This window comes from Oncorhynchus nerka, linkage group LG13, assembly GCF_034236695.1.
Source record: "Oncorhynchus nerka isolate Pitt River linkage group LG13, Oner_Uvic_2.0, whole genome shotgun sequence".
NCBI lineage: Eukaryota > Metazoa > Chordata > Actinopteri > Salmoniformes > Salmonidae > Oncorhynchus > Oncorhynchus nerka.
The window spans coordinates 76192523-76218981 of record NC_088408.1 but is presented as its reverse complement, the minus strand read 5'-3'; the positions used below and the strand labels follow the sequence as shown (position 1 = coordinate 76218981).

Below are 26459 nucleotides of genomic sequence, written 5' to 3'. Positions count from 1 at the left end.
CCTCCTTTTTAAAATATTGGTATCGTAGTGCACGTACCTACAGTATTTCTCCCAGTGATGCCAATTTAGCAATTTTGTTGCTAGATTTAGCAACTTTTCAGACTACCCTGGCAACTATTTTTTTCAAACAGCACCTGACAACAAATTTACCTAGTTTTAAAAATGTATTTGGAATTTTTAGCAACTTTTGAAAAGTGACTCAAACGCTAAAATGCACGCATTTTCCCTCTAAATGACACAAAAAAAGATTCTCTGTCACAACACGGGCCTGGCTGCAAAAGTGCGTTGTGAGTGACGTCAGCAGCAGGCGCTCAGCTGTGCACAGTAAATTGCAAATCACTGTTGGCTGACGGCAGCAGCAGTAGTACGGGTTCGACTAGCCAAACCCAATGAATATAGTTGGTCACGAATGTTTGATCTTGAACAGAACTTACAACATCAATCAAAATTGTACAGAAAATAGTGGGTATGTACCTGAACAAATGTCAAATAATATTTTTTAATATTTAATATTAATATTTTTTATGCGTATTCAACGTAATGACGCAGTTTTCATGACGTTATCGCAATGACATCGCAACGTCATTTAGCAACAAATCAACCTGCCTCTAGATGCGATCACCATATAAATTAAACGATGAAAAAGCCTGGAAGGATGAGAGATGATTAGAAACGATTCGGTTGGCCGTTTTATGTGTGGATTAATTGTCGGAGTAGAGGTCCTTGTGCATTTCAGGTAAAATAACAGCTTAATGTTTATATCCCAGGACAAATTAGCAAGCAACAGCAAGTTAACTAAATAGGACAAATTAACGTTAGCTAGCAAGCCAACTAGCTAAATTGCCATACATGTTTAATGCTTTTCGACCTGTCCCCAAATTAATGTAATTGGTTCAGAGTTTGTTTTTATATTTTAACCTGCGTGTTGTGATGACGTTTGGTGTGGGGGGCAAAATAAATGTATGCACGATAGCGCACGCGCGCAGTCGGTTTGGGTTCCGTGTTACATTCGAAATTAGTTGGCAACACTGCATTTTCTCCACCTTACACTTCAAACGAACGTACTAGTTGACTTTTCCTGCAGCGGGTATTGCATCGTTATTTGTGATTACTAGAAATAAGGTAAGTGTAAATAGTTAACCGTAACAATGTTTCCATTAACTTGTCCAGTGATAAAGCATTTTTTTGTCGACGTTTAGAAAGTTTGTCTTATAGGGCAACAATTGCCTACTAGAGTCCGTGTCCATTCAACTAACTATCTTGTCGCTAAAAAACAGCTAGAAGAAAAGGTAGTAAATGTTTCCATCCAACCATTTCATGCGGATTAATTACCTGATCCATAAAGTTACGAGTGGGCTGTTGGAATCAGGAAATGCCGGTACTATTTTATAAATGTCGACAGACAATTTGTTCAATGCACCCTTGCACTCCTAAACAACACAATTTTTGAGACTTTGTCAACGGGTAAAGTCTGCTAAACTTAGACGAATCTGTTCGTAACAGATTCTAGCTGTGGATATACATTTTAATCGATGAGAAAATTACGTTTCGAATACACCGACAGTGTTTTTGTGCGAAATAGTACACAGCATAATCTGTATGTATTCAATTTCTGCTACCATTTCTGTCAAGCCGTCTACTCATACAGTTTGACGCATACGTTCGATAAATCCAATCCACAATGCTGAAAGGCAAACGCAGCGTTTCATTGGAAATTAATGTAATGCCGGTATACCAAAATGCAACGACACGGTCGGTGTGATCGAAGCAAAAGCAGGATGTCTTCATTTGTAAATTGTTGGCGTGTGCCCCTGGCTATCTGTAAAAAGAAAAAGAAAAAACTATAATTGTGCAATGTGGTTTGCTTAATATAAGGAATGTAAAATGATTTATACAGTGGGGCAAAGTATTTAGTCAGCCACCAATTGTGCAAGTTCACCCACTTAAATCACATGCCTCATCTTTATCATAGGTCACTTAAACTATGACAGACAAAATGAGGAGAAAAATCCAGAAAATCACATTGTAAGATTTTTAATGAATTTATTTGCAAATTATGGTGGAAAATAAGTATTTGGTCAATAACAAAAGTTTCTCAATACTTTGTTATATACCCTTTGTTGGCAATGACAGAGGTCAAACGTTTTCTGTAATTCTTCACAAGGTTTTCACACACTGTTGCTGGTATTTTGGCCCATTCCTCCATGCAGATCTCCTCTAGAGCAGTGATGTTTTGGGGCTGTTGCTGGGCAGCACGGACTTTCAACTCTCTCCAAAGATTTTCTATGGGGTTGAGATCTGGAGACTGGCTAGGCCACTCCAGGACCTTGTAATGCTTCTTACGAAGCCACTCCTTTGTTGCCCGGGCGGTGTGTTTGGGATCATTGTCATGCTGAAAGACCCAGCCACGTTTCATATTCAATGCCCTTGCTGATGGTAGGCTTTGTTACTTTGGTCCCAGCTCTCTGCAGGTCATTCACTAGGTCCCCCCGTGTGGTTCTGGGATTTTTGCTCATCGTTCTTGTTATCATTTTGACCCCACGGGGTGAGATCTTGCGTGGAGCCCCAGATCGAGGGAGATTATCAGTGGTCTTGTATGTCTTCCATTTCCTAATAATTGCTTTATAGTTGATTTCTTCAAACCAAGCTGCTTACCTATTGCAGATTCAGTCTTCCCAGCCTGGTGCAGGTCTACAATTTTGTTTCTGGTGTCCTTTGACAGCTCTTTGGTCTTGGCCATAGTGGAGTTTGAGGTTGTGGACATGTCTTTTATACTGATAACAAGTTCAAACAGGTGCCATTAATACAGGTAACGAGTGGAGGACAGAGGAGCCTCTTAAAGATGAAGTTACAGGTCTGTGAGAGCCAGAAATCTTGCTTGTTTGTAGGTGACCAAATACTTATTTTCCACCATAATTTGCAAATAAATTAATTAAAAATCCTACAATGTGATTTTCTGGATTTTCTTCTAATTTTGTCTGTAATAATTGAAGTGTACCTATGATGAAAATTACAGGCCTAATTTTTTTAAGTGGGAGAACTTGCACAATTGGTGGCTTACTAAATACTTTTTTTGCCCCACTGTACTTTTGATACTTGTGTATATTTAAAATCATATCTGTTACACTTTTACTTAAGTGACCTTCACATTTACTTTAGTCATTTTCTATTTATTTATATTTGCTCAAGTATGACAATTGGGTACTTTTTCCACCATTGGCTAAAATCCATCTCAACATCTTCTGCCACTGGACTTCCTCTCACTACCCAGTGTTAGTGAGTGGAAATGCCAACTGGATGCTTCACATTTTATATATCTGGTGAAATATCTGTCTCTTTGTTCCATGTTGTCGTAGTATACAGTGCCTGATGAACTTTGATTTTTCCCGCTTAACAAATTTTTTTTTGTGAACAAACCTGGCCAAATTGGTAATCTGATGTTGCACTGAATTAAAAGTGCAAGAAAAAATAGCCTTTTGACGATACCCTTCATGAAGTGGAATGTTTTAACATCTAAGCTACTCCACTAGCTTGCTAAGAAGGCTAACAGAAAATACTCACTGTTATGCACGTTCTGATGCAACTTGCCCTGATCTGGTGGAGCAGCCGGACTATGTGTCCAACACCCCCGCTCCCAAGAAAGGGAGGAAATCAGAGGAGATTGAATATGAAACTCTATGCGCTTCCGGAACGAGAGAGACGGCATGAAACAACGAGTGATTGTCTGCTGTGCTGTTATGTAGCACTATATTGGGGCGGCAGGGTAGCATAGTGGTTAGAGAGTTGGACTAGGAACCGGAAGGTTGCAAGTTCAAACCCCCGAGCTGACACGGTACTAATCTGTCGTTCTGCCCCTGAACAGGCAGTTAACCCACTGTTCCTAGGCCGTCATTGAAAATAAGAATTTGATCTCAACTGACTTGCCTGTCAGGTAACATTTAAAAAAAAAAAAGTGGTATCCTTTCGCTCAGCGGGATACATTCCAAGTAAGAATATCAGATTAGTCCCGTGTTCTGGGTAGTGCTGCAGCTGACCCCCTTAAATAGCTGCCGCCACTACCTTTTCTCAGCTCATTCCAGAGAGCATTCTATGTTAGAGTGTATTCAATAACTTAGAGCACACTCTGCCTACATGACCTGTCTTGGGTTAGATCACGCACGGAGAGTGGTTAGAGAACCTAATAGTTGTTTGGCCTGCGCCGCCTTTGGAAAACATGCGCTTAGCACGCCTGAAGGGGATGAGGGCCACAGTACAGTCCTCCCATCTGATGACCGTATACCCCCCTCTGGGTTGATGCGTCATCGCGGCAGCACCCCTACGGCCGCTTTGGGAACCACCCTCCAAACTTAGTCCTGCTAAGGAGTTGATCCGCCTCAAACATCAGGCGGAAAGCCTGCGGGAGGAAGGGGATGCTTTACGGGGGATGATGACGGCAACGAGGCCCTCTCTCTCCACTCTGGAGGCGAGTTGGGTGACAGTGCTTCAGTGTTCCGAGCACATCAGGGATCGACCCAGTCCACAGCGCCATCTGTAGATGGTAGCGCCTCTACAGAGGCACCCCAGGCGGTGACGTAAGCAACACTGGAGCTTTTAGCGAGGGTGTTACCGCCCTTGATATCAAGCTGGAAGAAGCACCATCTGAGCAGCTCCTTATCCCCATCTGCCCCAAGTTCGCTTTGGCTCTCCGCAAATACTGGCGCAAGATGGAAGGGGGCTTTCCGTTGTGACAACCAGACCAGGCCGTGGACTCTGCTAATGGATGCAGAGTCCTTGGGGCTAGACCACAATCCGGTGATGGATGACATGGTGGTTGCACTATAGTGTTGCCAGCCTAATCTCGGGAGTTGATAGGCTTGAAGTTATAAACAGCGCTGTGCTTCAAGCATTGCGAAGAGCTGCTGGCAAATGCAGAAAAAAAGTGCTGTTTGAATGAATACCTACGAACCTGTTGCTGCCTACCACCGCTCAGTCAGACTGCTCTATCAAATATGAAATAGACTTAATTATAATAAACACACAGAAATACGAGCCTTAGGTCATTAATATGGTCAAATCCGGAAACTATCATTTCGAAAACAAAACGTTTATTCTTTCAGTGAAATACGGAACCGTTACGTATTATATTGAGTGGGTGGCATCCCTAAGTCTAAATATTGCTGTTACATTGCACAACCTTCAATGTATTGTCATAATTATGTTCAATTCTGGCAAATTAATTAAGGTCGTTGTTAAGAAGAAACCGTTCGCAACGAGCCAGGCGGCCCAAACTCCTGCATACATCCTGACTATGCTTGCACAGAACACGAGAAGTGACACAATTTCCCTAGTTAATATTGCCTGCTAACATGAATTTCTTAACTAAATATGCAGGTTTAAAAATATATACTTGTGTATTGATTTTAAGGAAGCCATTTGATGTTCATGGTTGTGTACATTGGTGCACCGACAGTGCTTTTTTTTGCGAATGCGCTTGTTAAATCATCACCCGTTTTGGCGAAGTAGGCTGTGATTCGATGATAAATTAACAGCCACCACATTAATTATATGCAACGCAGGACAGGCTAGTTAAACTAGTAATATCATCAACTATGTGTAGTTAACTAGTGATTATGTTAAGGTTGATTGTTTGTTATAAGATAAGTTTAATGCTAGTTAGCAACTTACAATGGCTCCTTGCTGCACTCGCGTGACCTGCCACGCAGTCTCCTCGTGAAGTGCAATGTAATCGGCCATAATAATGACCAATTCTTAAGAAAAATCGGCATGGCCAATTTCAAGTTAACTTCTTATGGGTATGTGGGACGCTACCCTCCTACCTGGCCAACATCCGGTGAAATTGCAGAGCACCAAATTCAAAAACAGAAATACTCATAATAAAAATTCATAAAGCATACAAGTGTTATACATCGGCTTAAAGATGAACTTCTTGATAATCCAACCGCGGTGTCAGATTTCAAAAAGGCTTTACAGCGAAAGCATACCATGTTATTATCTGAGGACAGCGCCCAGCACACAACATTTACAAACAGTTACCAGCCAAGTATTGGAGTTACAAAAGTCAGAAATAGTGATAATATGAATCACTTACCTTTTGATCTTCATATGGTTGCACTCCCAAGACTCCCAGTTTTACAATAAATGTTTGTTTGTTCGATCAAGTCCCTCTTTATATGTTGGCGAGTTTTGTTCAGTTATCCAATGGCTCAAAGGCAGTCACAACAGGCAGACGAAAAATCCAAATAGTATCCGTAAAGTTCGTAGAAACATGTCAAACGATGTTTATAATCAGTCCTCATGTTGTTTTTAGTCATAATAATCGATAATATTTCAACCGGACAATAGCTTTGTCAATATACAAGAAAGATGCGCTCTCGGTCGCGCTCAGAAAACGGGTCTGGGGACTTTCCACTATCCACTTACTCAGTGGTCTTACTCCCTCATTTTTCAGAATACAAGCCTGAAACAATTTCTAAAGACTGTTGACATCTAGTGGAAGCCATAGGAAGTGCAATTTGAGTCCTAAGTCATGGGATACTGTATAGGCAGTCAATGAAAAACTACAAACATAAATAAAATCCCACTTCCTGGATGGATTCTTCTCAGGTTTCTGCCTGCCATATCAGTTATGTTGTACCCACAGACATTATTTTAACAGCTTTAGAAACTTTAGTGTTTTCTATCCAAATCTACCAATTATATGCATATCCTAGCTTCTGGACCTGAGTAACAGGCAGTTTACTTTGGGCACGCTTTTCATCCGGAGGTGAAAATAATGCCCCCTGCCCTAGTGAGGTTAATCAGTCAACCTCTAGTCGTGACCACCCTTACAAGCAGCGGCACACTGCTAAAACGCATGAGCCCTGGCAGTACTCCTGAGGTTCTGGCGTTTGGCCTCTGCCGTCTTTTCCTGGCCCCAACGGCAAACTGGGAGAGGCAAGGATTCTCTCTGGGTTCTGGGCACAGTTCTGGGGGGTTACAAACTCCCAATTCTGATACCAACGACCTACAGGAGCATCTGCGTCACCTAGAGTGGCAGATGGAGTGAGGAAAGAGGCGCTCTGGTTGTAGATGCATCCTTGCTCAGGAGCAAGACCAATCAGGAAGGTAGAGCCACTAGAATGGTGAAGTGGGTTCTACTCAACGTATTTCATAGTTCCAACTTTCAGATGATCCTGACCTCAACAAATGTTTAAAGGAGCTCAAGTTCAAGATGCTCTCACCAGCGCAGGTGTTGCAGGCAGTCTCGAGCTCGACCTGAAGAATGCGTATTTCCACGTTCCTGTTCATCGAGATCACTGGAAGTACCTCTGTGGCTTACGAATTCGAAGTCCTCCCGTTCGGCTTCTCACTGGCGCCACGTACATTCAGATACATGGACGTAGTCCTAGCGCCTATCACGTCCCAGGGTATTCTAGTGCTGACCTACCTGGATGACTGGCTGGTGTGTGCTCAATCAAGAGAGCAAGCTACAGCAGACCCAAGGATAATTGTGAATGACATTCAAGACCTGTGCCTCACCCTAAACAGGGGGAAGAACAACCTGACTCCCTCATAGATGGTGGTCTTCCTGGGGATGTTGATTTATTCACATTTTCTGAGAGCACGTCTCCCTCAGGTGAGATTGGAGAAGATACAGACCTACCTAGACCGTTTCCTGCTTTGATGAGCCGTGTCCGTATTAGAGTGCCAGAAGCTACTCGGCATACTCACGTTGGCTTCTCTGTGGATTCCACTTGGCCTTCCTCACCTCAGGCCACTCCAGCTATGGTTCAAATCTCACCATCTACACCAGAGACGACACAGACATCGTCAGCTACCGGTGACTAATGCATGTGTGAGGACTCTGAAATGGCACTCTCACGCCTTCCTGTTTGAGGGAGTGATACTGAAAAGAGTCCACCGCAGGGAGCATGTGTGCACTGATGCATCACTAGCAGGTTGGGGACCAGTGTTGAGAAGCATGGCAGCGAGCGGTGGCAGGAGCCCCCTATGGAGTGGAAAGCGCATCATGTGCTGGAGCTCAGGGTGGTTTGACTGGCACTACAACAGTTCCTGCCCTACTTGAAGGGGAAGCATGTCCTGGTTAGATCAGACAACACCACTAGTGGTGTATATCAACGAACTGGCACAGAGAGACAGGAAACACAGGGATAAATACACTGGGGGAAATAAGCGACACCTGGAGGGGGTGGAGACAATCACAAAGACCGGTGAAACTGATCAGGGTGAGACACAAAGACCTATTTCAAGATTTTGAGCAAGAAATCTGTTTACTTTTAGATACATTTGTGGATGCCAAATGTATTTTGGAGGTGATTGGAAATCCTCAAAGGGATTGCTTACCTCCATGAGCTTAAAGAATGAATAATTTGTTTTTGGGATATGTGGAGATATACAGTACCAGTCAAAAGTTTGGACACATCTACTCATTCAAGGTTAGGGTTTCTTTATTTTTACTATTTTCTACATTGTAGAATAATGGTGAAGAAAAATTATTACATATGTAGACATGTAGTAACCAAAAAAGTGTTAAACAAATCCTAATATATTTGAGAGATTCTTCAATGTAGCCACCCTTTGCCTTGACAGCTTTGCACACTCTTGCATTCTCTCAACCAGCTTCATGAGGAATGTTTTTCCAACAGTCTTGAAGGAGTTCCCACATATGCTGAGCACTTGTTGGCTGCTTTTCCTTCACTCTGGTCCAACTCATCCAAAACCATCTCAATTGGGTTGAGGTTGGGTGATTTGTGGAGGCCAGGTCACCTGATGTAGCACCATCACTCTCCTTGTTCAAATAGCCCTTACACAGCCTGGGGGTGTGTTGGGTCATTGTCCTGTTGAAAAACAAATGACATTCACACTAAGCGCAAACCAGATGGGATGGCGTAGTGCTGCAGAATGCTGTGGTAGCTGTGCTGGTTAAGTGTGCCTTGAATTCTAAATAAATCAGACAGTGTCACCAGCAAAGCACCTCCACACCATCACACCTCCATGTTTCATGGTGGAAACCACACATGCAGAGATCATCCGTTCACCTGGCAGGCTGACTACCTGTTATGCGAGTGCAGCAAGGAGCCAAGGGAAGGTGCTAGCTAGCATTAAATGTATCTTATAAAAAAACAATCTTAACATAACTAGTGATCAACTACACATGGTTGATATTACTAGTTTATCTAGCCCATCCTGCGTTGCATATAATCGTGCCTGTTAATTTATCATTGAATCATAGCCTATTTTGCCAAACGGGTGATTTAACGAGCGCATTTGCGAAAAAAGTACTGCCGTTGCACCAATGTGTACCTAACCATAAACATCAACGCCTTTCTTAAAATCAATACAGAAGTATATATTTTTAAACCTGCATATTTAGTTAATATTGCCTGCTAACATTAATTTCTTTTAACTAGGGAAATTGTGTCACTTCTCTTGCGTTCTGTGCAACAGAGTCAGGTTATATGCAGCAGTTTGGGCCGCCTGGCTGTGTGAAGACTATTTCTTCATAACAAAGACAGCCAACTTCGCCAAACGGGGATGATTTAACAAAAGCGCATTTGCGAAAAAAGCGCAACCGTTGCATGAATGTACCTAACCATAAACATCGATGCCTTTCTTAAAATCAATACACAGAAGTTTTTTTTTTTAACCTGCATATTCAGTTAAAAGAAATCCAGGTTAGCAGGCAACATTAAACTAGGGTAATTGTCAATTCTCTTGTGTTCGTTGCACGCAGAGTCAGGGAAAATGCAACCGTTTGGGCCACCTGGCTCGTTGCGAACTACTTTGCCAGAATTTTACGTAATTATGACATAACATTGAAGGTTATGCAATGGAACAGGAATATTTAGACTTATGGATGCCACCGTTAAATAAAATACGGAACGGTTCCGTATTTCACTGAAAGAATAAACGTTTTGTTTTCTAAATTATAATTTCTGGATTTGACCGTATTAATGACCTAAGGCTCGTACTTCTGTGTGTTATAATAAAGTCTATGATTTGATAGAGCAGTCTCATTGAGCGATGGTAGGCACCAGCAGGCTCTTACGCATTCATTCAAACAGCACTTTTGTGCGTTTGCCAGCAGCTCTTCGCTGTGCTTCAAGCATTGAGCTGTTTATGACTTCAAGCCTATCAACTCCCGAGATTAGGCTGATGTAACCGATGTGAAATGGCTAGCTAGTTAGCGGGGTGCGCGCTGATAGCGTTTCAATCGGTGACGTCACTCGCTCTGAGACCTTGAAGTAGTTGTTCCCCTTACTCTGCAAGGGCCTCGGCTTTTGTGGAGCGATGGATAACGATGCTTCGAGGGTGGCTGTTGATGATGTGTTCCTGGTTCAAGCCCAGGTAGGGGCGAGGAGGGGGACGGAACCTATACCGTTACACTGGCAATACTAAAGTGCCTATAACCATCCAATATCATCCAACATCCATATAAACATCCAATAGTCAAAGGTATATGAAATACAAATGGTATAGAGAGAGAATCCTATAATAACTACAACTTAAAAGGAACCACCAGCTTTCATATGTTCTCATGTTCTGAGCAAGGAACTTAAACGTTAGCTTTCTTACATGGCACATATTGCACTTTTACTTTCTTCTCCAACACTTGTTTTTGCATTTATTTAAACCAAATTGAACATGTTTCATTATTTATTTGAGGATAAATGGATTTTTATTGATGTATTATGTTAAAATAAGTGTTCATTCAGTATTGTTGTTATTGTCATTATTATAAACAAGAATCGGCCGATTTAATCTGTATCGCCCTTTTTGGTCCTCCAATAATCGGTATCGGCGTTGAAAAATCATAATCGGTTGACCTCTAATTAGATGTTCAATGTTTCTTAAAAAATATATATTTAAATAGGAAAAGTTTCACCATATTAAATCAATTGTTCAGTTCACATAACAGGGTTGACCTTAAAATGAGGGACCTGCATAAATGAATCGCTGATCACATGAAGTAAATCATCTTCAGAAAAAAATAACTAGGGCTTTGCAATGATGGTGAGAACTTTGATGGCCCAATAGGTGAACAGGGGAGTTTTCTCTACTATTTGATTGCCTCCTCTGGTGGAGGATACTCGGGTGTAGGCCGACCCTACTGCTGAAGAGTTTTGAAATCTGCCACACCACCTTTGAATCAGCTGTTTTCTCAGCATAGAAAACATGCACACATTTAAAAATGATACCGCTACTTGTCCTTTTATCTATAAAATGTCTTGCACAACTAGTTAAATAGATTTTTTACCACTTTACATATGTGTTTTGGGATTCCACCCATTTAATTCAAGTGCATTTGTTTCCACGTTTCATCTCCTCTCCTCGCCTCCTCTCCTTGAGTACTTTTGACATTTTTCAAAAAGAGGCGAGGAATCGAGGTAATCCAATTGAGATTCTCCCCAGGCCTAGATGTAACCAGAAGTAGTATAATTGCAGGATCTCAGCTCTCAGCAGATTGCACTGCAATGCCAGTGATTCAGTAAGGGAAGTTATGGCATCAAAATATTTGAAACACCAAACTTTGATATTATTTTCTGAGTATCCTAACACTATTTTTCAAGTCACATTCCAATGGACATTTATAGTCTAAATAGTATGACTTGTTAATGACAGCTGTTGTAAATGTGTAGGGTCTTTTTCTATTTAAAAAAGTTGAATATTTGACAAACATGTACATTTTATGTTTTTGCTAATGGCTGGAGAGAAGGATCATGAATGGAATTTGAGGTCTATTTGTATTATCTCAAGTAGGTGGGTCAGCTATGGCGGTGGCGGTCTATGAAGAAACGGAATGCAGAAAAAACTGGTAAGCCTTCATATACAGTGACACTCGATAAAGATGAGCAAAAAGGACTGTAAAATCATTCAAATACTGAGCTATATTGTATGCTACATTTTGTTTAAAATAATTGTATTTTATATTAATACAATTGCTCAGAGAAAGCAATTAAAAAATATATATTAAGTAAATATTTTTTTTCTCAAAGGTAGGGGTCAAAATGATTGACACCACTGTTTTCAATACCTCACTGAGCCTTTTTGTAAAGTGTTTTATCCGTTAAAGACTTTGGGAGGGATCTCAGACCATTCCTCTAATACAGAATTCTTTCAGATCCTTCATATCAATAGTCAGCGCTTATGAACTGCCCTCTTCAATTCAAACCACAGGTTTTCATGTCCGGAGACTGAGATGGCCATTGAAAAGTGTTGCGTTTGTGGCCAATTAACCACTTCTTTGTGGATATTGATGTGTGCTTGGGGTTATTGTCTTGCTGGAAGATGCAATCGTGGCCAAGTTTCAGCCTCTTAGCAGAGGCAACCAGGTTTTTGGCAAAAATGTCTTTGTACTGGGTAAAGTTCATGATGCCGTTGACCTTAATGGCCCCAGGACCAATGGAAGTAAAATGGCTCCATAACATCAAAGATCCACCACCTTATTTTACAGTAGGTATGGGGTTATTTTCTTCTCATGGATTCTTATTTCAATGCCAAACCCACCACTGCTGGGTGGATCTTTGATGTTTTGATCTAAGTTTTGAGAATTTGTATTACTTGTTAAAATAAATCTTGTTCTCTGAGAAATTGTATTAGTATAAAATAATATTTTGTATTTTTGCACACAATGTAGCTCAGTATTTGAATGATTTTGTACAGTAATTTTTGCTTGTCTTTACTATATTTTGAAGAATGTGTTGTCATGTGCTGAGATGATAATGTCCTGATACTGCAAAACAGTACAGTATAGTGTTCACAAATCTGATCTAGGCTATTTTACTTGCTCCATTATATCTACATTCTGAGTGCATGCATTTACTCGCTGCATGTCTCAAACCAAATTAGGATTCAAATATATATGAATTGTAATGGTTTCTTTACTGTGTCTTTCAAGCCCTGCACAGGACACAAACCTTCCACCAGAAACAAGCTCAGCACTGGAATCTGGTACCTCCATCTCTAGCAGTAGAGAGGTGTTGCCAGCTCCACCAACAGCTATCCTGGAGAATATTCATGAATCTGGAGCGATAAACCTGAACTTGGCTGAGGGAGGCAAAGGTGGGGGAAGTGTAGAGAGGGTATTCACTGGTGATGAGGATACAAGTGGGATTGTTAAAGAGCTGAGTTGTAACTCAGGTGACCGTGATAAGGAGGAAAGGAGAGATGCTTTCTCAGAGTGTGTGAGTGACATAGTCAGTGCAGAGTGGAGAGAGGGAGAATGCTTTGTCCCAGTTGGAGTAGAGGTGACTGAGATGGCTGCTGAGGGGGAGTTTGAAGATGGGATGAGAGCTGAAATGAAAGAGGGAAAGGGGACAAACAGTTATGAGTCAGGGGAGGAGTTGGTTGCTGAGAGGGCTGTGAAGAGAGAGATTGAAGAGAAAGATACAGAGGGAAAACTAGTCCTAGAGAAAGAACACAAGGTGGCTCCCAAGAGGAAGAATATAAGGAAACGCAGACGATCAGCCAAACCTCAACGTGACAAAGAGGCAAATTCCAGTGCTTCCTTTGTAGAGACTGTTCTCTCATTGCTACTGTCAGTCTTCCTATGGCTGCAGGCATTCTCACCAACAATGTTATGCTGGTCCCCAAGTAAGTTGTAAGATATGTACATGGGATCCATTTTCAGGGTCAAGTCCATTTGAATTCAGGTAGTACACTGAAATTCCGATTCCACATTTTCTCTTGGAGAAGCATTAAGGAAAATTGAAATTTCAGTTTACATTCTGAATTGAAATGGAATTGACTCCAACCCTGATGTGATCCATATGCTATAGATATGCCTCTAATATTTTGTTTCTCTGTAGATAGTTTATTTTGTATAGTCATGCTCGGGGTGGCATCTGGCACTGGGGGTGTCTTTACAAGCAACGGTGAGGATGGATCAAACATTTTGCCATACTTTTTTTTCTGTACATTTAACAGAACAGGTATTTCTTATGCCAAGTGCATTGTCTTTCTGTGTGCCATTGTAGATCACCAGAGTTTGTCATGCATCGCCTGCAAGAGTCCTGGATGTGCTGCTGATGTGACTAAGATATGGTGTGGGGAGGATGAACTGTTGAAGGGTTTACCGATCCCACTCTGCACAAGCATTTCCCAAAAGTCCAAGACTGTTTGCCAGCATAATGGTCGGACATTTGTGCTTATGATTGAAGAGGGCAAGAAGTGTGATATGGAACAATATCATGACCATGTGCCCTCTGAAAAGACAGGTATTGACTTCAACTGAAAACACATTCTACTATGTCTATGGTGAGCCTTGTTTAAAAAAAAAAAAAGTTTAACAGTTCTGGAATTATGTTTCAGAGTGTCCACCATTGTTGGAAGCTGCTCAAAACTCAAGGTTGGACACTGTTCGAGGCAAGCTCTCTGTCCATAGGGTCTGTTTGTTTATGCAACACAGACAAAAACATGTTTCGTTTAGTTTTTGTGAATCTTATTTAATTGTTTCTCTTGTTCTTTACATAGGTGACACCACTTTGTCAGCACCAACTCTCAATGGTGAGCTATAACAGAAGGGTTAGGTTTTAACTGTATATTATTCTGAATTATTAACTAGGTAGTTCGAGCCCTGAATGCCGATTGGCTGACAGCTGTGGTATATCAGACCGTATTCCACGGATATGACAGAACATGTATTTTTACTGATCTAATTACATTGGTAACCAGTTTATAGTAGCCATAAGGCACCTCAGGAGTTTGTGGTATATGGCCAATATGTCACGACTAAGGTCTGTATCCAGGCACTCCATGTTGCGTTGTGCATAAGAACAGGCCTTAGGCGGGGTATATTGGCCATATCCCCCCCCCCCCCCAACCCCCCCTGTGTCTTGTTGCTTAAGTAAAGCTTAGTTAACCTCGACCTCCTGTCTTCAGGGATAAAATGGCGATAAAATGTCGTCGAAGAGAATGGCTGACGTTTTACATGTCCGTAATCAATTGTGCTATTTAGTTAGTTTTCTGCGTTGTTTGTAGCTTATTTTGTACATAATGCTGCTGCTTCCGTCTCTTATAAAAGAGAATAACTTCTGGACATCAGAACTGGGATTACTCTTCACGGACTGGAAGAAGCTTTTTCCTTTAACGAGTCAGACGAGAAAGATATACAGGTCCAGATACACGTAATTTGTGTGAAAAAAGATGGAGGAAAAGAGGACGCAGATCAGGCTGCCTTTTGCGAATCCATAGGCGAGCGAGTAAACTCCCATTGCCATCAATTCTACTTGCTAACATGCAATCATTGGAAAATAAAATGGATGACCTACGATTATCCTACCAACGGAACATTAAGAACTGTAATATCGAGTCGTGGCTGAATGACTACGCGGACAATATAGAGCTGGAGGGATTTTCAATGCACCGGCAGAACCGAGAAGGGGGTGGAGTTGTGTCTTTTTATCAATAACAGCTGGTGCACGATGTCTAATATAAAACAAGGGATGAGGTAGAGTACCTTATCATAAGCTGTAGACCACACTATCTACCAAGAGAGTTCTCATCTATATTATTCGTAGCCGTCTACATACCACCACAGACCGATGCTGGCACTAAGAGCTCACCCAACCAACTCTATAAGGCCATAAGCAACAAAGAAAATGCTCACCTAGAAGCGGCGCTCCTAGTGGCCTGGGACTTTAATGCAGGCAAACTTAAATCCGTTTTACCAAATTTTTACGAGCATGTCACATGTGCAACCAGAGGGGGAAAAAAACTCTAGACCACCTTTACTCCACACACAGAAACGCATACAAAGCTCTCCCCCGCCCTCCATTTAGGGCGGGGGAGAGCTTTGTATGCGTTTCTGTGTCCAAACACACCAAGACAGTCATGAAGAGGGCACGACAATACCTTTCCCCCCTCAGGAGACTGAAAAGATTTGGCATGGGTCCCCACATCCTCAGAAAGTTCAACAGCTGCATCATCGAGAGCTCTGGTTGCATCACCACCTGGTATGGCAACTGCTCGGCATCTGACCATAAGGCGCTACAGAGGGTGGTGCGTACGGCCCAGTACATCACTGGAGCCAAGCTTCCCGCAATCCAGGACCTATACCTATGCATAGTCACTTCACCCCTACCTACATGTACAAATTACCTCTAACATGTACCCACGCACACTGACTCGGTACCGGTACCCCCTGTATATAGCCTATTTATTGTTATGTTATTATTATTTTTTACTTTCGTTTATTTGGTAAATATTTTCTTAACTCTTCTTGAACTGCACTGTTTAAGGACTTGTAAGTAAACATTTCACGGTAAGGTCTACACTTGTTGTATTCGGTGCATGTGACAAATAAAGTTTGATTTGATTCAACAGCTGATATGACTACCTCACCACCACCTGAAAATGGTAAGATCCAATAGACAGAATGACCTTTGTAAAACTGCCATGTTTGTGCAATTAAACAGTTTGTGATTTTCTGTTCCCATAGGTTCATTGTTTGTCGGAGTCATTGTCATTTTAGTTATTGGTAAATTTCATCGAAAAGGGCCCCTCCTATCAATCCTATCCTGTACTATATCTTAAATGTGCTTTTTGGGGGAGGGGGTGGGAACAAGCCTTTTGCTCCCTTGTTTCTTGCCAATGGAATGCTCTCCCTTACCCTCTGAGCGCTGCTCCACCAATCCAAGCGTTTAAAATGGGCCTTTAAAACCCACTTCTACAGACCTTTTCTCATAGGTCTAATCCTAATCTGAAAACAGTTGTTTTTTTGTGCATCTAGCCCATTTGCATTTTTCTTTGCTTAAGTAGAGCCTTGAGAAGGACTCTAATGAAAAGCACTATGCACATTAAATGCATTATTATTAATATTAGATGGCTCTGCTACTGCTTTTCCTGTCGCCGCTGGTATGGCTTTAGTTAATCCTTTACTTGTATTGCTAAAGTACTTCTACAGAATATGTCTTATAAACATGAATTTGTATATTTTGTGAAGCGGGTCTTGCAGGCATAACTAATATCAATGATTGCTTGAGGGCTAAGCTTTGATGCTGCTGTATCTGCTGCTGCTCTTGCCATGGTCTCCTGTATTCTTCTTCTGTTTATTTCCCGGTCTTGATTGCCTGTTACGAGGTGAGATATTAATTTCTTTAGAATATCTTCCACATTATATTCACCTGATACTTACTCAGTTCCATGTTGAAATTATTGCTTCATCTATAGTTCTAGGTGCAGTTTAGCACCATTAGAGCTTGCATTACTCTTTGAAAGTAATGTTTTTGATTAATTGGCACTTTTCTCTGTCAGGCTTTATTGGTGTCGTTGTTGCAGTCTATTTGATCAGGTATGTTCTGTTAAATTTGTTCTTAGTCGCGCTTAGACACACACAGATATTCATACTAGAACTTTCATAAAATATTCACTGACTTTTAGAATAATATTGTATTCTCTCTGTTACAAGTTAAAACACTGCATCTGTCTCCCTACAGACAAAAGCAGCAGGGTGCCAGTAGAAACCAGTATGTATAATATTCATGGTTTTAATCATAATCAGATGTAAGATATATTGAGTGATTACTGCTGCATGTTTTGCTGCAGAGATGAAGAGACTGAGATGAGTGCTCTGAACAACGGTATCAAGCAGAATGGAGGTCCTGCCAATAGGTATAGTAGAGAACAATATTTTACCGAACGGTGTGCAAGGCTGAATTCAATGGAAACTACAATGTACTTAACGACCAATTGAAAAACGTAGTGATTATGATGACCCAGACGGCTATTACCGTATGGTGTGCTGCGCGAGTTTTGATATTTCAAATGGTCACACCCATATTGGTCAGGCCACATACACCACACCCACTCAACGGGAGCAAAGGTTGTTGAAGATTGCACATTGTTTTGGAGAAACGTGCTGTTCAGTATGCACCATCACTCAACATAGCAAAAGTTGAAGTGAACTGAACACACCCCAGGTAATAGATATGATATTGTATTTTGCTACTCAACATTAATTTGCCATGTCAATGACATGTATCTTGTTCCTTTAGAGACAATAATGAAGAGGTGGCTGTGAACATGCTTGACAATGGGGGCCCCCTGAGCCATCGGCAGTAATGAGGGCCCGTGGAGCTGTCTCCGGCAGCATGGTTAGCATAGAGACTATGGTACTGATTGACCTGGCTCGTCTATGAAGTGTTTTTTTTATGTTCATGTTCAAAATGTGGCACATCTTACATTTTCATTTCAACAGATGGTGCGTGTTTGTGTAACTCTTGTGTTTTCAACATATTTCAGTGTGGAACATAGATGGCATAAGACCCTGATTTTATTGATCAGTGAAAATGGAATGCAAATTGTTAAGGGAACTGCTTTGGGGCTTCACATTTTTTGTTTTTTTCCATCCTATGGCTTACCTGTCCATATTTGTTCAAATAAATGAAAAAATGATGAACAATTAGGCTGTCATTCAATCAACCCATGTGTTAACTGCAGCAATTATATATGAATTATTCTACTTTTAATTGTAGCCTTCAAGATTTTGAGTGAACTCTGATTTGGTTTTCACATGCATTTCTTTATCCTCGCTAGCAGATTTTGAAAGTTTTATGTTGATACTTCACTTGAATAGCTGTAGACACATGGCCTTATACATTTTTTTTTATCATTATGTAATCTTTTGGGTAAGTTTGAGGAAATCCCCTTGTAACCTGTCAATAATAAAACCTCATAACACACTATGTGTTTAACATTCATAAAACCCTACCAGCTGTTCTTCGTTGACTGTGCTTTAGGAGGAGAAACCTTAATGTACTATTCACATTGGCGTTTGAAGTGGAATGACACCCTGGTGCAGCGTTCAAGAGCGTGTCCCAACAGCAGTACAGGGGGAAGGTCTTGTCGGTGAGGTGTGGGGATAGGTTCTCTGACCTTGGTACAACACCAATCAACAGGTTATTGGGGGGGTGCATATTTTCTTGACTGCATAATTATTTAGTCACTGACTGTCTGACTCAGTGGCTGGGACACTACTCTGAAAATAGTTTAACAAGCATGATGGCAAGAACAAATCACTCTAGACTGGTTCAGATGTTGACAATGCTTGTGCATAGCCTGTGTGCTATCATGCAAACTCCTTGTCATGCCAAACAAACACAGCAATGGTGTTGGCATTGGCAAGAACACACATTGATCTTGGACCAGACTATGTTATGTGCAGCAGTATGGATTGCGAAATTGTCTGTTTGACACAGTATGCGCATACACGTTAGGTCACTTTTTTTTCCGATCGTCACTATTAAAAGAAAAACGCCCATTTCTACAATTCATCGTCTTAAAATGTGATTTTAAACCTAACCCTAAAGGAATACCAAAACGTTTTTTTTTTTACGATATAACCAATTCTCCCTTTGTGGCTGTGGTAACTATTGAAATCCCTTATTTCTCTGGCTGGCTGCTCCATGCATCCTCCGGTCAAAGTAGATTTATTTCAAACACAAGTCAACATCTTTCAGGATACTCTACACTAATGAAGAATGGCGGGTAGTTTGGGGAAAATCGTCGTCGGCGTGTACGTTGAAATAAAGCGAAGCGATGGTAAGTTTACGTTCGTATGTCATTTCTGATGTCTCGATTGGTTTTTACCTCGCTGGTAGTTGTTTTGAGAAGCTTTGTGTTGCTGTGAATACACTGCAACCGTTGAAGCGGAGTAGCAGCCGCAAAGATGGGGTGGCTGTGCTTGCTAGCCAACTTGGCCTATGTAACGTTAACTAGCTGACTACCTAGACGACAAATGCACGTTCTAACTGGATAGTTAACAACCAGTTACAATGGGTTCTTGGACTTACTAGTGTAGTTAGCCAGTTAAAGCAGCTAGCGCCTTGACGCTTTACAGTAACTACAGAATGCACAGCTCTGGTTACCACACTAACGTTAGCTAGTTAACGTTAGTTTAGCAACTAACAAACTAGCTAACCAAAGCCACCCGCTAGTTAAGTAACGTTAGGTTGTGAAAGGTACCGCAAAATACGTGTTAGTTAGCAAAGGTAAGCTACCAGCTGTCCTTGTATGCTTCAGAACACTGAAGTGGCTAGGTAATTTAACTGGCTATATAGAGGTTAACGTTAGCTAAAAATATATTTAATATAATTTCTAACTAGTTAACTTTGATAGTGTTTATTTTTATTTTTGGGGGGTGAGAAGGCTGGCTTTAAACTTATTGTCAAGTTAGCATTGTGTCATACTACGACTAGCATAAGTTACATAGGTCGTTTGGTGGGTATTATCAACCAGGGTTTTGAGGTCTCCCAATAACGTTACAATATCTAGCTACTGCAGATAATTGTTGTGCGGGGGTAGTAGCTAGCTGACTGAACTTCGCGGTGAAGGAAGTTGTGGAGTTCATCAAACTTCATTCACTGTGGAGTTTAGTAAGCTAGGCAAGTACTGTAACGTTACAGATGGTTTGAAACTGAGGCACTTAGCTGCTATCTAGCTACCCATGAATGTTAGAGGTATAGCAGGCAGCTGTCAGTAAAAATAACCATGACAACCAGTCTAATGGCCTCTTTTTATTTTTTATTTTTAGGACTACCACCATACACATCATTGACTAGCACGCACAGTTGTTATATTCAGATCAACTTGATGATCTGGTAGCTTTGCAGTGCACCCAAGATGAGCTTGACTGATTTGTTGTAAGGGAGAGAAAGGGGCTGGCTGCTTTTGCCATTTGCCCGTTTCTGTGTACCTGCGCCAGGCAGCCAAACCGGGTTAACACTCCTAGGAGACAGATCCCTCCTGGGATGAGGTATAGCGCCGCAACAAAACCATCATATCCTTCTGATTACTATAAACTAGGGGTGAAGAGTTTTGTGTAAGTTGAGTTGTTATGGATTACGTGGGTGTTTTAATGTTTACTGGTGCATCATGTATGGGAAGTGGGTCCTATCTAGTGTCTGTAGGTAGAGCTGTCTGTGTCATCGTGGGTAGGGAGTGCTATCTCTGGGGGCGGTGCCTGGCGAAGCCTAATTCAAGCTATTAACCACCACCACCTCATCTGTTGCAGGCAGCTCTCTGGAATATACCAGGAGTACTCTCCTCCCTCAGTCTCTAGTCCTGCCATTAGCCAGGCACTGATGGGCTCTGCGATGAATGGAGGCATCACTCAACCACAGAATAGCCTACTGTGTGCCATGATAGCAGACTATCATAAAGACTTGAGAGGAAAAGTGGTAAAAGTATAGCAGTTAGATGAGGCTTTAAGCCTCTTACATTTCATCATCTCTTTTTAAATATATTTTTATAACAGCTAATTTCTCTTTTGACATTGACACTTCAGTCTAGTCTACTAGAACTTTAACTGTGCAGTGTGTCTGGCACCAGCATTCCTTTTAATCCCAGCCAGGACAGGAAACACTTTTTGCCCTCTTTCAATGGCATAAGAGAAAGGCCTATTTAATCTTCATGTGGATTATCAACTGTATCCTAATAATGTCTGCATGAAATGATCCCCATTCAGTGTCTTTCAAAGTAGATGCCATGGAGACATTTTTGACCAACTGACAGCAGTCAGTTAAGTAAGGAAGCGGCAGGTAGCTTAGTGGTTAAGAGTGTTGGGCCAGTAAACAAAATATTTCTAGTTCGAACCCCCCCCCCCCGCAAACAAAGCAAGATATTGGTGTGTGCAAGGCACTTGACCATAATTGCTCCTTTAAAGGTGTCAACTAGAGGTCAACCGATTCTGATTTTTCAACGCCTATACCGATTTATTGGAGGACCAAAAAAGCTTATTTAAAAAAATTTTTTAAAGTATTTATATATTTGTAATAAAGACAATTACAACAATACTGAATGAACACTTATTTGAAAATATAATACCTAAATAAAAATCAATATAATCTAAAATAAATAATGAAACATGTTCAATTTGGTTTAAATAATGCAAAAACAGTGTTGGAGAAGAAAGTAAAAGTGCCATGTAAAAAAAGCTAACGTTAACATTCCTTGCTCAGAACATATGAAAGCTGGTGGTTCCTTTTAACATTTAGTATTGCCAGCCTAATTTTAGGCTTGAAGTCATAAACAGCGCAATGCTTGACGCACAACGAAGAGCTGCTGGCAAACGCACGAAAGTGCTGTTTGAATGAATGCTTAAGAGCCTGCTGGTGCCTACCATTGCTCAGTGAGACTGCTCTATCAAATCATAGACTTTATTATAACATAACACACAGAAATACCAGCCTTAGGTCATTAATATGGTCAAATCCAGAAATGATCATTTCGAAAACAAAACGTTTATTCTTTCAGTGAAATACGGAACCGTTCTGTATTTTATTTAACGGTGGCATCCATAAGTCTAAATATTCCTGTTACATTGCACAACCTTTAATGTTATGTCATAATTACGTACAATTCTGGCAAATTAGGCGACCCAAACTGTTGCATATACACTGACTCTGCGTGCAATGAACGCAAGAGAAGTGACACAATTTCACCTGGTTAATATTGCCTGCTAACCTGGATTTCTTTTAGCTACTTCTGTGTATTGATTTTAAGAAAGGCATTAATGTTCATGGTTAGGTACACATTGGATTATATGCAACTCAGGACACGCTAGATTAACTAGTGATTATGATTGATTGTTTTTTATAAGGTAAGTTTAATGCTAGCTAGCAATTTACCTTGGCTTACTGCATTTGCGTAACAGGCAGTCTCCTCGTGGAGTGCAATGAGAGGCAGGTGGTTAGAGCGTTAGACTAGTTAACTGTAAGGTTGCAAGATTGAATCCCCCGAGCTGACAAGGTGAAAATCTGTCGTTCTGCCCCTGAACGAGGCAGTTAACCCACCGTTCCTAGGCAGTCATTGAAAGTAAGAATGTGTTCCTAATTTACTTGCCTAGTTAAATAAAGATTAAATGAAGGTGTTAAAAAAAAGGTCAAATCGGTGTCCAATTTGACCGATTTCCGATTATGAAAACTTGAAATCGGCCCTAATTAATCGGCTATTCCGATTAATCAGTCGAACTCTAGTTTAAAGGCACAGTCAACTTAGTGTATGTAAACTTCTGACCCATTGGAATTGTGATACAGTGAATTATAGGTGAAATAATCTATCTGTAAACAATTGTTGTCCTAACCGTCTTGCCAAAACTATAGTTTGTAAACTAGAAATTTGTGGAGTGGTTGAAAAACGAGTTTTAATGACTCCAACCTAAGTGAATGTGAACTTCCGACTTCAACAGTAGGTATTTCAGACAGACAGTATTTCAGAGGTTGAAAATGTCGGTGAAGACACTTGCCAGTTGGTCTTTTGTTCACGTCCTGGTAATCCGTCTGGCCCCATGGCCTTGTGAATGTTGACCTGTCTTGCTCACATCGGCTACGGAGAGCATTATCACACTGTCGTCCGTAACAGATTGTGCTCTCATGCATGCTTCAGTGTTGCTTGCCTCGAAGTGAGCATAAAAGCGGTTTAGCTCTTCTGGTAGGCTCGTGTCACTGTGCGGCTCGCAGCTGGGTTTCCCTTTGTAGTCCATAATCGTTTTCAAGCCCTGCCACATCCGACGAGAGCCAGAGCCGGTATAGTAGGATTCAATCTTAATCCTGTATTGACACTTTGCCTGTTTGATGGTTCGTCTGAGGGCATAGGGGGATTCCTTAGCATCCGGACTAGTGTCCCGCTCCTTGAAAGTGGCAGCTCTAGCCTTTAGCTTGATGCGGATGTTGCCTGTAATCTATGGCTTCTGGTTGGGGTATGTATGTACGGTCACTGTGGGGACGACGTCGTCGATGCACTTATTGATTGAGCCAATGACTGAGGTGGTATACTCCTCAATGCCATTGGATGAATCCCGGAACATATTCCAGTCTGTGCTAGCAAAACAGTCCCTTAGTGTTGCATCTGCGTCATCTGACCACTTCCATATTGTGGGAGTTACTGGTACTTCTGTTAGAGGAAATTATAGTTGAAATGATTAATTATGTATACATTATTGATTAGAACCATTTATTCTAATACTATTATGTTATGATATGAAAAGTATGAGTTTTTGGTTAAGCTGTTACTGAAAATGTAAGCAGAACGAATTAATTGTCTGTGCCTCTTGGGTGGTTTAAGGGAGAGGGATGAGATAGCTTTTCAGACAGATAAGAATGTTTTGGTTGGATTCCATTAGTGGAGAGAAGTATATCTTTTAGACAGGTTGGAATGTAGTTTTATGAGGGGAGTAAAAAATCTCCAGGACTGAATACTACGCTATTGTGAGGATGGGAGAGGTTGTGAAACTGATGACGTCATTTTATGCTCTCTTTCTTTAAAATGTAATGTTCCTTGTATTTTGGGTCAGTACTCATCAAGAATAAATGCTGAACTTGTTTTTAAGACTGGTCTCTTGCTAATTCATGCAAATGATAAACTTACAACTTATCATGAATTAGAAATGAGTGCGAATTGAATTGGTTTTGGCAATAAAACATAAAGGAATTTAGAATTCCTCTATCAACTTCCTGCCTTAGTTTTTGCTTGTAAGCAGGAATCAAGTGAATTATGGTCAGATTTGCCAAATGGAGGTCGAGAGAGAGCTTTGTACGCGTCTCTGTGTGTGGAGTAAAGGTGGTCTAGAGTTTTTGTTTTTATTTATTATATTAAAAAAAAAAAAAAATCTCCCTCTGGTTGCACATGTGTCATGCTGGTAGAAATGACATAAACAGATTTAAGTTTCACTGCATTAAAGTCCCCAGCCACTAGGAGCGCCGCCTTTGGATGAGCGTTTTCTTATGGCCTAATACAGCTGGTCGAGTGCGGTCTTAGTGCCAGCATCGGTTTGTGGTGGTAAATAGACGGCTACGAATAATATAGATGAGAACTCTCTTGGTAGTTATTGTGGTCTACAGTTTATCATAAGGTACTCTACCTCAGGCAAGCAATACCTCGAGACTTCTTTAATATTAGACATCACTCACCAGCTGTTATTGACAAATGGACACAGACCCCCACCCCTCATCTTACCAGACGTTGCTTCTCTGTCATGCCGATGCATGGAAAATCCCTCCAGCTCCATGTCGTCGTTCAGCTACGACTCTGTAAAACATGAGATATTCGCTTTTAATGTCCTGTTGGTAGGATAATCTTGATTTGTTATTTCAAAGTTTTGATGTCTTCTATTATTCTACAATGTAGAAAATAGTAAAAATAAAAACCCTTGAATGAGTAGGTGTGTCCAAACTTTTGACTGGTACTGTATGCACCAACTCTAACGAACTGCTTCGGCTGGGAAGCATGCGGATGCTTTTAGTCACCTTAGGTTAGTATTTTAGAACAAAGGGCTAGAGTATGGCACTGCACTGCAGTCAGTGCACACGGACAGGGTACCATTCACCTGTCAGTTACCATTCACATGTTTACAGATGAGATGGATGCATGTGTTGTGTAAGTTTCTCTACACACAGAATACACAATACAGATTCTGTTTGCATGTAGTGCTATTCGAGGAGTGTGTGGGTAAAGCTGCTGAGATAGTGTGGTGGTTGGTTGGTCTGTACAAAGAAGTTCTTGGAGGACCAGGCCATTCTCTATTCTTAGTGATTCAATTGCATCAGGTCTTGCAAGCCTGAGTGCCAGTCTGTTCAGTATTCGCCTGCTGCTCTTGCTCTCTCCACAATGGTAAGTGATTCCTTTTCCTTGTCTGTGTGTCCTCATCTAATCCTCCTTAACACACTGGGCTCTGTCACCTCCCATGTGTCCCTGTTCTTAAGTAATGCTGCCTGTCTGCCATTGTGTGTCTACAGTCACCTGCTGTTGCCAGGGTAGTTTGCAATCAACCTGCTGATCCAAGATGGGATTTAACTGCCAGCTAGCTTGGCGCTGGTCCAGCCCTACCATAAAGATCTCTGAGACACAGCTCTCAGAATCACACACACACACACACACACCCACACGCAGTCTCTATTAGAGGTCAACCGATTAATCGGAATGGCCGATTTTAATTAGGGCCGATTTCAAGTTTTCATAACAATTCGGAAATCGGTATTTTTGGGCGCAGATTAAAAAAAAAAAATATATTTATATATATATTTATTTTTACACCTTTTATTTAATCTTTTTAACTAGGCAAGTCAGTTAAGAACACATTCTTATTTTCAATGACGGCCTAGGAACGGTGGGTTAACTGCCTTGTTATGGGGCAGAACGACAGATTTTCACCTTGTCAGCTCGGGGGATTCAATCTTGCAACCTTACAGTTAAGTAGTCCAATGCAATAACGACCTGCCTCTCTCTCGTTGCACTCCACAAGGAGACTGCCTGTTACGTGAATGCAGTAAGCCAAGGTAAGTTGCTAGCTAGCATTAAACTTATCTTGTAAAAAAACAATCAATCATAATCACTAGTTAACTAAACATGGTTGATGATATTACTAGATATTATCTAGCGTGTCCTGCGTTGCATATAATCTGACTGAGCATACAAGTATCGAAGTATCTGACTGAGCGGTGGTAGGCAGAAGCAGGTGCGTAAAC

The 26459-nt window shown here is 41.1% G+C and overlaps 2 protein-coding genes across 15 annotated transcripts in view; both read left to right on the top strand.

Annotated features, from left to right (window-relative positions):
• The first annotated feature begins 25 nt into the window (after window positions 1-25).
• On the top strand, window positions 26-18400 carry LOC115140163 (uncharacterized). 9 transcript variants are annotated; one of them, XM_065026709.1, is made up of 13 exons: window positions 26-466; window positions 11761-11815; window positions 12899-13593; window positions 13809-13874; window positions 13977-14216; window positions 14311-14364; window positions 14473-14505; window positions 16324-16356; window positions 16439-16477; window positions 17254-17290; window positions 17436-17465; window positions 17545-17610; window positions 17994-18400. In XM_065026709.1, the coding sequence occupies exons 2-13, from the start codon at window positions 11772-11774 to the stop codon at window positions 18058-18060; spliced, it is 1404 nt and encodes a 467-aa protein (XP_064882781.1). In that variant the 5' UTR covers window positions 26-466; window positions 11761-11771; the 3' UTR covers window positions 18061-18400. The 9 variants fall into 9 exon arrangements, 8 of the variants coding, with proteins under 8 accessions (XP_064882781.1, XP_029534188.1, XP_064882783.1 ...); XM_029678328.2 differs by lacking the exon at window positions 26-466 and adding an exon at window positions 496-736; XM_029678327.2 differs by lacking the exon at window positions 26-466 and adding an exon at window positions 763-1122.
• An 832-nt stretch (window positions 18401-19232) lies between these two features.
• The window catches only part of LOC115140157 (kinesin-like protein KIF2A), a 31469-nt gene continuing 24242 nt past the window's right edge, over window positions 19233-26459 (top strand). For 2 of the 6 annotated variants that reach the window (XM_029678313.2, XM_029678312.2), the window contains exon 1: window positions 19233-19539. In XM_029678313.2, coding sequence (XP_029534173.2) covers window positions 19479-19539 — 61 coding nt within the window. In that variant the 5' untranslated portion in view covers window positions 19233-19478. The remainder of the gene's footprint in view (window positions 19540-26459) is intronic. The other 4 variants (XM_065026708.1, XM_029678314.2, XM_029678315.2 and 1 more) reach the window with 3 other exon arrangements.

Excerpts from the sequence above, each read along its gene's own strand:
- LOC115140163 (XM_065026709.1), top strand. The coding sequence starts at position 11,772 with ATGGCGGTGGCGGTCTATGAAGAAACGGAATGCAGAAAAAACTG. Across the intron at positions 11,816-12,898 it reads ACGGAATGCAGAAAAAACTG|CCCTGCACAGGACACAAACC; the intron begins GTAAGCCTTCAT and ends GTGTCTTTCAAG. Across the intron at positions 14,365-14,472 it reads AAGGTTGGACACTGTTCGAG|GTGACACCACTTTGTCAGCA; the intron begins GCAAGCTCTCTG and ends TTCTTTACATAG.